This window comes from Pecten maximus, chromosome 16, assembly GCF_902652985.1.
Source record: "Pecten maximus chromosome 16, xPecMax1.1, whole genome shotgun sequence".
Taxonomy (NCBI): domain Eukaryota; kingdom Metazoa; phylum Mollusca; class Bivalvia; order Pectinida; family Pectinidae; genus Pecten; species Pecten maximus.
Genome location: NC_047030.1, coordinates 9,783,872 through 9,796,254, shown reverse-complemented (window position 1 = coordinate 9,796,254; position 12,383 = coordinate 9,783,872). Strand labels below are relative to the sequence as shown.

At 38.6% G+C, this 12,383-nt stretch overlaps 1 protein-coding gene across 1 annotated transcript in view; it reads left to right on the top strand.

Moving 5' to 3' along the window:
- LOC117345422 (E3 ubiquitin-protein ligase MIB2-like) overlaps positions 1–12,383 on the top strand; it is a 44,927-nt gene that overhangs the window by 16,270 nt on the left and 16,274 nt on the right. Inside the window, exons 9-12 of the mRNA XM_033908497.1 lie at positions 5,484–5,691; positions 6,704–6,858; positions 7,848–7,996; positions 11,823–11,979. Coding sequence (XP_033764388.1) covers positions 5,484–5,691; positions 6,704–6,858; positions 7,848–7,996; positions 11,823–11,979 — 669 coding nt within the window. The remainder of the gene's footprint in view (positions 1–5,483; positions 5,692–6,703; positions 6,859–7,847; positions 7,997–11,822; positions 11,980–12,383) is intronic.

The following is a 12,383-nucleotide window of genomic DNA, read 5'->3' as shown; positions in this document are numbered from 1 at the left end:
TTGTACAGGTGAATCAGGTATCAATATGGATGGGAACATGTATTTCTTAAGGTTAATACTGCACGTTAAGTGTATATAGTTTACCTCTTGTGGGATCAGAGTCAAGTATACAATTAGTTCACTGTTCACCCTGTGTCAGTGTCAAGTATACAATTAGTTCACTGTTCCCTCAGTGTCAGTGTCAAGTATATAATTAGTTCACTGTTCCCCAGTGTCAGTGTCAAGTATACAATTAGTTCACTGTTCCCCCAGTGTCAGTGTCAAGTAAACAATTAGTTCACTGTTCCCCAGTGTCAGTGTCAAGTATACAATTAGTTCACTGTTCACCCTGTGTTAGTGTCAAGTATACAATTAGTTCACTGTTCCCTCAGTGTCAGTGTCAAGTATACAATTAGTTCACTGTTCCCCCAGTGTCAGTGTCAAGTATACAATTAGTTCACTGTTCCCCCAGTGTCAGTGTCAAGTATATAATTAGTTCACTGTTCCCCAGTGTCAGTGTCAGGTATACAATTAGTTCACTGTTCCCCTGTGTCAGTGTCAATTAAGTATATAATTAGTTCACTGTTCCCCCAAATGTCAGTGTCAAGTATACAATTAGTTCACTGTTCCCCCAAATGTCAGTGCCAAGTATACAATTAGTTCACTGTTCCCCCAGTGTCAGTGTCAAGTATATAATTAGTTCACTGTTCCCCAGTGTCAGAGTCAAGTATACAATTAGTTCACTGTTCCCCCAGTGTCAGAGTCAAGTACAGAATTAGTTCACTGTTCCCCCAGTGTCAGAGTCAAGTATACAATTAGTTCACTGTTCCCCAGTGTCAGTGTCAATTAAGTATATAATTAGTTCACTGTTCCCCCAGTGTCAGTGTCAAGTATACAATTAGTTCACTGTTCCCCCAGTGTCAGTGTCAAGTATATAATTAGTTCACTGTTCCCCCAGTGTCAGAGTCAAGTACAGAATTAGTTCACTGTTCCCCCATTGTCAGAGTCAAGTATACAATTAGTACCAATTAGTTCACTGTTCCCCCAGTGTCAGTGTCAAGTATACAATTAGTTCACTGCTCCCCCAGTGTCAGAGTCAAGTATACAATTCGTTCACTGTTCCCCCAGTGTCAGTGTCAAGTATACAATTAGTTCACTGTTCCCCCAGTGTCAGTGTCAAGTATATAATTAGTTCACTGTTCCCCCAGTGTCAGAGTCAAGTACAGAATTAGTTCACTGTTCCCCCATTGTCAGAGTCAAGTATACAATTAGTACCAATTAGTTCACTGTTCCCCCAGTGTCAGTGTCAAGTATACAATTAGTTCACTGCTCCCCCAGTGTCAGAGTCAAGTATACAATTCGTTCACTGTTCCCCCAGTGTCAGTGTCAAGTATACAATTAGTTCACTGTTCCCCAGTGTCAGAGTCAAGTATACAATTAGTTCACTGTTCCCCCATTGTCAGTGTCAAGTATACAATTAATACCAATTAGTTCAGTGTTCCCCCAGTGTCAGTGTCAAGTATACAATTAGTACCAATTAGTTCACTGCTCCCCCAGTGTCAGAGTCAAGTATACAATTCGTTCACTGTTCCCCCAGTGTCAGTGTCAAGTATACAATTAGTTCACTGTTCCCCAGTGTCAGAGTCAAGTATACAATTCGTTCACTGCTCCCCCAGTGTCAGAGTCAAGTATACAATTCGTTCACTGTTCCCCCAGTGTCAGTGTCAAGTATACAATTAGTTCACTGTTCCCCCAGTGTCAGAGTCAAGTACAGAATTAGTTCACTGTTCCCCCATTGTCAGAGTCAAGTATACAATTAGTACCAATTAGTTCACTGTTCCCCCAGTGTCAGTGTCAAGTATACAATTAGTTCACTGCTCCCCCAGTGTCAGAGTCAAGTATACAATTCGTTCACTGTTCCCCCAGTGTCAGTGTCAAGTATACAATTAGTTCACTGTTCCCCAGTGTCAGAGTCAAGTATACAATTAGTTCACTGTTCCCCCATTGTCAGTGTCAAGTATACAATTAATACCAATTAGTTCACTGTTCCCCCAGTGTCAGAGTCAAGTATACAATTAGTACCAATTAGTTCACTGCTCCCCCAGTGTCAGAGTCAAGTATACAATTCGTTCACTGTTCCCCCAGTGTCAGTGTCAAGTATACAATTAGTTCACTGTTCCCCAGTGTCAGAGTCAAGTATACAATTCGTTCACTGCTCCCCCAGTGTCAGAGTCAAGTATACAATTCGTTCACTGTTCCCCCAGTGTCAGTGTCAAGTATACAATTAGTTCACTGTTCCCCCATTGTCAGAGTCAAGTATACAATTAGTTCACTGTTCCCCCAGTGTCAGTGTCAAGTATACAATTAGTTCACTGTTCTCCCCAGTGTCAGTGTCAAGTATACAATTAGTTCACTGTTTCCCCAGTGTCAGTGTCAAGTATACAATTAGTTCACTGTTCCCCCAGTGTCAGTGTCAAGTATATAATTAGTTCACTGTTCCCCCAGTGTCAGTGTCAAGTAAACAATTAGTTCACTGTTCCCCCTGTGTCAGTGTCAAGTATACAATTAGTTCACTGTTCCCCCAGTGTCAGAGTCAAGTACAGAATTAGTTCACTGTTCCCCCAGTGTCAGTGTCAAGTATACAATTAGTTCACTGTTCCCCCAGTGTCAGAGTCAAGTATACAATTAGTTCACTGTTCCCCGAGTGTCAGAGTCAAGTATACAATTAGTTCACTGTTCCCCCACTGTCAGAGTCAAGTACAGAATTAGTTCACTGTTCCCCCAGTGTCAGTGTCAAGTATACAATTAGTTCACTGTTCCCCGAGTGTCAGAGTCAAGTATACAATTAGTTCACTGTTCCCCCACTGTCAGAGTCAAGTACAGAATTAGTTCACTGTTCCCCCAGTGTCAGTGTCAAGTATACAATTAGTTCACTGTTCCCCCATTGTCAGAGTCAAGTATACAATTAGTTCACTGTTCCCCCAGTGTCAGAGTCAAGTATATAATTAGTTCACTGTTCCCCCAGAGTCAAGTATACAATTAGTTCACTGTCCCCCCAGAGTCAGGTATACAATTAGTTCACTGTTCCCCCAGTGTCAGTGTCAAGTACAGAATTAGTTCACTGTTCCCCCAGTGTCAGTGTCAAGTACAGAATTAGTTCACTGTTCCCCAGTGTCAGTGTCAAGTATACAATTAGTTCACTGTTCCCCCAGTGTCAGTGTCAAGTATACAATTAGTTCACTGTTCCCCCAGTGTCAGTGTCAAGTACAGAATTAGTTCACTGTTCCCTCAGTGTCAGAGTCAAGTATAGAATTAGTTCACTGTTCCCCCAGTGTCAGTGTCAAGTATACAATTAGTTCACTGTTCCCCTAGTGTCAGTGTCAAGTATACAATTAGTTCACTGTTCCCTCAGTGTCAGTGTCAAGTATACAATTAGTTCACTGTTCCCCCAGTGTCAGTGTCAAGTATACAATTAGTTCACTGTTCCCCCAGTGTCAGTGTCAAGTATACAATTAGTTCACTGTTCCCCCAGTGTCAGTGTCAAGTACAGAATTAGTTCACTGTTCCGTCAGTGTCAGTGTCAAGTACAGAATTAGTTCACTGTTCCCCCAGTGTCAGTGTCAAGTACAGAATTAGTTCACTGTTCCCCAGTGTCAGTGTCAAGTATACAATTAGTTCACTGTTCCCCCAGTGTCAGTGTCAAGTATACAATTAGTTCACTGTTCCCCCAGTGTCAGTGTCAAGTATACAATTAGTTCACTGTTCCCTCAGTGTCAGTGTCAAGTATACAATTAGTTCACTGTTCCCCCATGTCAGTGTCAAGTATACAATTAGTTCACTGTTCCCCCAGTGCCAGTGTCAAGTACAGAATTAGTTCACTGTTCCCTCAGTGTCAGTGTCAACTACAGAATTAGTTCACTGTTCCCCCAGTGTCAGTGTCAAGTACAGAATTAGTTCACTGTTCCCCAGTGTCAGTGTCAAGTAAACAATTAGTTCACTGTTCCCCCAGTGTCAGTGTCAAGTATACAATTAGTTCACTGTTCCCCAGTGTCAGAGTCAAGTATACAATTAGTTCACTGTTCCCCCAGTGTCAGTCAAGTATACAATTAGTTCACTGTTCCCCCAGTGTCAGTGTCAAGTATATAATTAGTTCACTGTTCCCCCAGTGTCAGTGTCAAGTATATAATTAGTTCACTGTTCCCCCAGTGTCAGTGTCAGAGTCAAGTACAGAATTAGTTCACTGTTCCCCAGTGTCAGTGTCAATTAAGTATATAATTAGTTCACTGTTCCCCCAGTGTCAGTGTCAAGTATATAATTAGTTCACTGTTCCCCCAGTGTCAGTGTCAAGTAAACAATTAGTTCACTGTTCCCCCAGTGTCAGTGTCAAGTATACAATTAGTTCACTGTTCCCCCAGTGTCAGAGTCAAGTACAGAATTAGTTCACTGTTCCCCCAGTGTCAGTGTCAAGTATACAATTAGTTCACTGTTCCCCCAGTGTCAGAGTCAAGTATACAATTAGTTCACTGTTCCCCGAGTGTCAGAGTCAAGTATACAATTAGTTCACTGTTCCCCCACTGTCAGAGTCAAGTACAGAATTAGTTCACTGTTCCCCCAGTGTCAGTGTCAAGTATACAATTAGTTCACTGTTCCCCGAGTGTCAGAGTCAAGTATACAATTAGTTCACTGTTCCCCCACTGTCAGAGTCAAGTACAGAATTAGTTCACTGTTCCCCCAGTGTCCGTGTCAAGTATACAATTAGTTCACTGTTCCCCCATTGTCAGAGTCAAGTATACAATTAGTTCACTGTTCCCCCAGTGTCAGAGTCAAGTATATAATTAGTTCACTGTTCCCCCAGAGTCAAGTATACAATTAGTTCACTGTCCCCCCAGAGTCAGGTATACAATTAGTTCACTGTTCCCCCAGTGTCAGTGTCAAGTATACAATTAGTTCACTATTCCCCCAGTGTCAGAGTCAAGTATACAATTAGTTCACTGTTCTCCCAGTGTCAGAGTCAAGTATACAATTAGTTCACTGTTCCCCCAGTGTCAGAGTCAAGTATACAATTAGTTCACTGTTCCCCCAGTGTCAGTGTCAAGTATACAATTAGTTCATTGGCCCCCCAGTGTCAGTGTCAAGTATATAATTAGTTCACTGTTCCCCAGTGTTAGTGTCAAGTATACAATTAGTTCACTGTCCCCCCAGTGTCAGAGTCAAGTATACAATTAGTTCACTGTCCCCCCAGTGTCAGAGTCAAGTATACAATTAGTGCACTGTTCCCCCAGTGTCAGTGTCAAGTATACAATTAGTTCACTGTTCCCCCAGTGTCAGAGTCAAGTAGACAATTAGTTCACTGTCCCCCAGTGTTAGTGTTAATTAATAACAGGTAGATAGTCATCTTGACTAATAACAATTATTTTGATTAGTCTTCTTTTTGAAATTTGTTCCAACACCAGATATATATCTTCTTATTAAGTGTATAACATGTACTAAATATTTTCTGCCAGACACTTGGTCAAACTGGACGCATTGTAAAAATAGACAATGATGGAGACATGAGGATTAAAATAAAAAACAAAGTTTGGCTGTTTAGTCCAGTGTGTGTTAGTCCTGTGGAGGACCTACTTGTTGCAGACAGCATTCCAGCAAATGAAAAGGATGATTACGATAGTGACAGTAGTGATGATGAAGTTGAACTCGGGGAAAGTATGAATGGTAAGCATCTCAAGAGAAGCTTAAATCTTTGAAAAAAAGTTCTCTGCATGATTTATATTGATCTGTGTTTATAATTATTTGACCTTCACTACATCAGCTCTTTTATTTTCAAAGATTTTTCTGGAATCTAGGAGGCCATCATTTGTGTTAATATGTACATAGTTATTATTCACTTAGGTGTATTTTTAGAGCAGATTTGTCTTACATCCATGCTAAATTCTCAAGAAGGACAAAGTTTCACATATTCATAGTATATCTGTACTTGTCATAAAAGAACAAAGAGTCAGCATGAAGCATGTTATGTCTCTTGTAAACAAACTAGAGTCAACATGAAATAATGTCTACATTAAATAAGGAGTTAATATGGAGCATTATGTATCCCACAAGCAAGGAGGCAATATGGAGCATTATGAATGCTACACTGTATAAACCAGGAGTCAATATGGAGCACATTATGTTTTTCCCATAAACAAGTTGATATGGATATATGCATTCTATTTTGAAATAAAATATGCAAAAGAAAAATAACTTAATAATAAAGTAAATAGCAACAGTTTAATTTTTGTGGATAATCTTTTGAAAAGTAGTTGATAGCAAATGATGTCATGACAATTTCGGTGCCTCCATTGTTTCTGTAGTAGCATGTCTTGGAAAAGATTTTTAAGCTTCTAATTTCCTATTTTAGAATTGTGAAAGTGGATTAATAATAAATTACATCTGTATTTTGTATGTAACTAATTATACAGTCTATAAACATGCAGGTCTTGAAGCTCTTATTTTCTATTTTGTTGGTGCTAATAAGATATATTTCTGTATATGTCATTTTATCCATCTTCGTGAGAAGAGGTGTATATTACAGGTATGTTGTTGGTAATGAAGCATCATTAAATCATCAATTAAAATTGATGCAAATTTCAGCTGTTTATCTTTGAACTCCTGTATGTACTGTGTACAATATTATATTTAACCACATGACCGAAATCACTCTCATGGATGTAATTTATCTATGCAGATGTTGCTGAGGCCATTGCCAAAGTGTTTGTTGAGATGTTGAGAGCTGACTCAAATACACGATCAGATAACACTGTCTCTATCAACATAGTACAGGCTGCAGCCCAAGGTGCCTTTTCAGATGTCCAGACAGTTTTAGAGAAGGACCGCTCACAGGTAACAACTGACTGTCCATACGTTGGTAAAAATGTCAGCTCACAGGTAACAACTGACTGTCCATACGTTGGTAAAAATGTCAGCTCACAGGTAACAACTGGCTGTCCATACATTGGTAAAAAGGTCAGCTGACAGGTAACAACACGCTATCCAGACATTGGTAAAAAGGTCAGCTCACAGGTAACAACACACTGTCCATACGTTGGTAATAATGTCAGCTCACAGGTAACAACTAGCTATCCATACGTTGGTAAAAATGTCAGCTCACAGGTAACAACACGCTATCCAGACATTGTTAGAAAGGTCAGCTCACAGGTAACAACTGGCTGTCCAGACATTGTTAGAAAGGTCAGCCCACAGGTAACAACTGACTGGCCAGACATTGTTAGAAAGGTCAGCCCACAGGTAGCAAATGGCTATCCAGACATTGGTAAAAAGGTCAGCTCACAGGTAGCAAATGGCTATCCAGACATTGGTAAAAAGGTCAGCTCACAGGTAACAACTAGCTATCCAGACATTGTTAGAAAGGTCAGCTCACAGGTAACAATTAACACACTGTCCATACATTGTTAAAAAATGTCAGCTCACAGGTAACAACTGGCTGTCCATACAGTGTTAAAAAAGGTCAGTTCACATGTAACATTATACACTGTACCTAAGTAAAGAACTTTGCAGATTTTAGTCAGTTAGCGCAATGATGAATTAGCGCATCCACAGAACTTTCTATAGAAATAGAATACACAAAAAGTAATTAGCGCAATCATAATTTAGCGCAAGGCTTCCAGCGCGAAAAGCGCTAAAATAAAATTACCGCTAAAATATGTACGTTTACAGTATGCAAAATGAATTGAGCAACAGACATAGCCTTACTGATTAGTAGGCTTAATACTTATTATAATGAAGCCTTCAAATACTCTCATGTTAGAGGTACCAGTGTCATCTTCCTGGATTAAACATTATTAAGACAGTTTGCAAAATGTAAATTGTAGGTTGACCGGACGGTTGAGGATAAGACTGCCTTACAACTAGCCAGCTATGAAGGTCATGTCAAGGTTGTTGAGCTGCTGTTGAAATACAAAGCAAACAAAGACAAAGTGGATAAGGAGGGAGACAGTGCCCTACACTACGCAGCTTTCGGGTGAGGCAGTCTTATGATTGAAGGAACATTAATGTCAATTTATTTAAAAGTACTTTCTAGATAGTCATACCCCTCTAGATAGTCACACCCCTCTAGATAGTCACAACCCTCTACATAGTCACACCCCTCTACATAGTCATACCCCTCTAGATAGTCACGCCCCTCTAGATAGTCACACCCCTCTACATAGTCATACCCCTCTACATAGTCACACCCCTCTAGATAGTCACAACCCTCTACATAGTCATACCCCTCTAGATAGTCACGCCCTTCTAGATAGTCACAACCCTCTACATAGTCACACCCCTCTAGATAGTCACACCCCTCTAGATAGTCACAACCCTCTACATAGTCACACCCCTCTACATAGTCATACCCCTCTAGATAGTCACGCCCCTCTAGATAGTCACACCCCTGTAGATAGTCACAACCCTCTACATAGTCACACCCCTCTAGATAGTCACAACCCTCTAGATAGTCACACCCCTCTAGATAGTCACACCCCTCTAGATAGTCACACCCCTCATATAGTCACACCCTTCTAGATAGTCACGCCCCTCTAGATAGTCACACCCCTCATATAGTCACACCCCTCTAGATAGTCACACTCTTCTAGATAGTCACACCCCTCTAGATAGTCACACCCCTCTAGATAGTCACACCCTTCTAGATAGTCACACCCCTCTAGATAGTCACATCCCACTAGATAGTCACACCCCTCATATAGTCACACCCCTCATATAGTCACACTCTTCTAGATAGTCACACCCCTCTAGATAGTCACACCCCTCTAGATAGTCACACCCCTCTAGATAGTCACACCCCTCTAGATAGTCACACCCCTCTAGATAGTCACACCCCTCTAGATAGTCACACCCCTCTAGATAGTCACACCCTTCTAGATAGTCACACCCTTCTAGATAGTCACACCCCTCTAGATAGTCACACCCTCTAGATAGTCACACCCCTCTAGATAGTCACACCCCTCTAGATAGTCACACCCCTCTATATCTAGTCATCTAGTCACGCCCTTCTAGATAGTCACACCCCTCTAGATAGTCACACCCCTCTAGATAGTTACTGTTACCCATCATGATATCAAACAGCACAGTGAAAAATTTCTGGCTCTCAGTGTTGTGGTTTAAAAAAGTAAAAATAGAAATAATTGTACATGTCAATATTGTGTATTTGTTTGAAATGTGGTTACACATTGACCAAACTTATACAAGAATTTGGAGTCGGAACCATGTATTGGTTGTTGGTCATGACCCAGTCATTTGCATCAGTATTGCTGAATTCCAGGAAATAACTAACGTAAGATTTGCCATAATGTTATAATTAAGTTAAGAGTTAATATATAGGAACATTGCTAAAACTATGGCCATGAATTACTACTGCATACCCAAGCCCTTAAAACGGCCATTAAAAACCCCATTAAAATTTCCCATCATAAAACCATCAATCATGCTATTAATTTTGTACCTTTAATTGCTATTAATTGAAAAATTTTAATACAAGTTTGATAGTCTTTAAATGTGACAGTTTTCAATTTTAATGATCATCAAAGGGTTGAAACAAATCAATTAAATCATGGTACTTAATTAATACATTTTAATGGCTATTAACAAAACATTTATAATGATCATTAATTATTTTAATAATGGCTTTTAATTTAACATTAATGACTATTAAAGGTACAAAATTAATGGGTCTGAAAAAAAACCAATAAAATTTAAATGCATTTTAAGGATTTTAATGGTTTGTCAAATTGCCCATTACAAACCCATTAAAGTTTTCACTAAGTAATTGCCATTACAATGTAATAGGGCCATCAATAATTAGTTTTCAATGTAATGGGCATCAAACCTTATGGTGTAATTTGGTGTAATGTAATGGCCATTAGGTTTGGAGCAAAACCATTTTTGTAATGCCCATTAACGGTGTCATTACTTTCTGAAGTGTACTCTGTAATGGCCATTACATTTCGTCAGAAAAGGTGTAATGGCCATTAAAGGTGTACAAAACTAAAAGACCATTACAAGAAAATACACTTTAATGGCCATAATTTTTACAAATATAATGACCATTACTTTTAAAGTACAAAAACTGTTTAAAGATCAACACAATGGTAATGGCCATTACGTTTTTACAAACAAAAGTGTAATGGCCATTATATATATACAGGTATACAAAATTAACGGACCTACATGTGACCATTACATAAGGCGCATTCAGAAAATTTAGAAAATGCATTTTACCACTTAATTTCATCAAAGTTCATCATGAACTGTATCACTATGCATGTTTGACAATATCGTTGTACATGTAGTCCTTCCATTAAAAATTGCATTCAAAGTGATCCATCATTTGTTTCAAATTGATAACTGCTTCAAAAATGGATATTCACAGTACACAATCATGTGGACCCAACATCCTTTTAATATTCTTCAGATACATGTAAGAGTGATTTATGTTCATTATTGCATTAATTCTCAATGTACATATGATGTGTGTTTGTACAATTTGGTTGAATAGGCAATACAATTTAAGAAATGCCAAAGCTGTTTGAATATAATGTACACTATGTAAATTTATGTCACATGCATGGAGATTGGTTTTAAGTTAATTCTTACCTATAAACAGGTTGACATACTTCCAGAGTTGAATATTTCATTTCCTGGTAGTCTTGTATTAATCATGAACCAGGTATTAAAGATAAATACTTCCCTTCATTTGTAAAATAACATGTTGTTCATATGTGTGAGAAAAGCCTCATGGCTGCCATGTATTGGAACTCTCCTGCTTGAAGTTATTGGGCGGGAAAAATTTGGCGGAAAATTTGGCGGGAAATTTGAAGTTTTTTTATTGTGAAGGGGTTTAGTAAGCTTGTACAGTTTCCTTATTCTTCTTTAAGCCAACAACAAAATTGTAATATAGACATGGAATTCAACAATAACAATATAATGAAAAATAAGATACTGAAATAATACATTAATTTAAGGTCAACAATTCATGGTAGTATATTAAACATTGTCATATATATATATTACAATATGATGTGATGATATTTGTAATATTTGTAATGGCCATTACAAGAAAAAAAATGTCACTTATGAGGAATAACAAATGTAATGGCATTACATAAAGGTACCATTAAGTAATGGCTATTGCATTATGACCATAATTTGTTATGGTCATTAAATGGAAAATGTAATGGGCATTACATGAAGGTACCAATAAGTAATGGCCATTGCATTGTGATCATAATTTGTTATGGCCATTAAATGGAAAATGTAATGGGCATTACATGAAGTTACCAATAAATAATTGCCATTACATTGTGATCATAATTTGTTGTGGCCATTAAATGGAAAATGTTATGGGAGTACATAAAATCCACAGTTAGTAATGGCCATAACATTATGATGACTCCACTCTAATGGCCATTACAAACAGAATAAAGGCCATTAAGAAAAATACAAAACATGAAGTAATGGCCATTATTTTGTTAATGCATGACCATTACAAAGAAAATATTAATAGGAACGTAATTGAAATTTAGAAAAATAATGCCCATTACATTACTTAACTCCAGGTTTGTCCCAAAAATGGAAACGAGAAATAATGGCCAATTTTAATGGAATCAGTGTTTTTTATGGTTTTGTAATGGGTTTGTAATAGATTTGTAATGACTTTGCTGGGCAGTAGTATCGAAGCTGGTGCAATATCTGTACATCATACACGTAACACCAACACATACTTGACATCATTCATGAAAAATGTGTATTAATGCTTAATTTACTTCAAATTCTTATCTCTTTCTCAGGAAAGAGAAGTCAACGATGGAAATTTTGCTTAAATCTGGTGTGAATATCAATGTGACCAACAAGAAGGGCCAGACAGCCCTACACGTGGCCGTGGGAAAAGGCAGTCCTGACTGTACAGAACTTCTGGTCAACAAGGGGGCTGATGTTAATACCAAGGTATAGTACTGGTCAACAAGGGGGCTGATATTAATACCAAGGTATAGTACTGGTCAACAAGGGGGCTGATGTTAATACCAAGGTATAGTACTGGTCAACAAGGGGCTGATGTTAATACCAAGGTATAGTACTGGTCAACAAGGGGGCTGATGTTAATACCAAGGTGTAGTTAGTACTGGTCAACAAGGGGGCAGATGTTAATACCAAGGTATAGTACTGGTCAACAAGGGGCTGATGTTAATACCAAGGTGTAATTAGTACTGGTCAACAAGGGGGCAGATGTTAATACCAAGGTACAGTACTGGTCAACAAGGGGCTGATGTTAATACCAAGGTATAGTACTGGTCAACAAGGGGGCTGATGTTAATACCAAGGTATAGTACTGGTCAACAAGGGGCTGATGT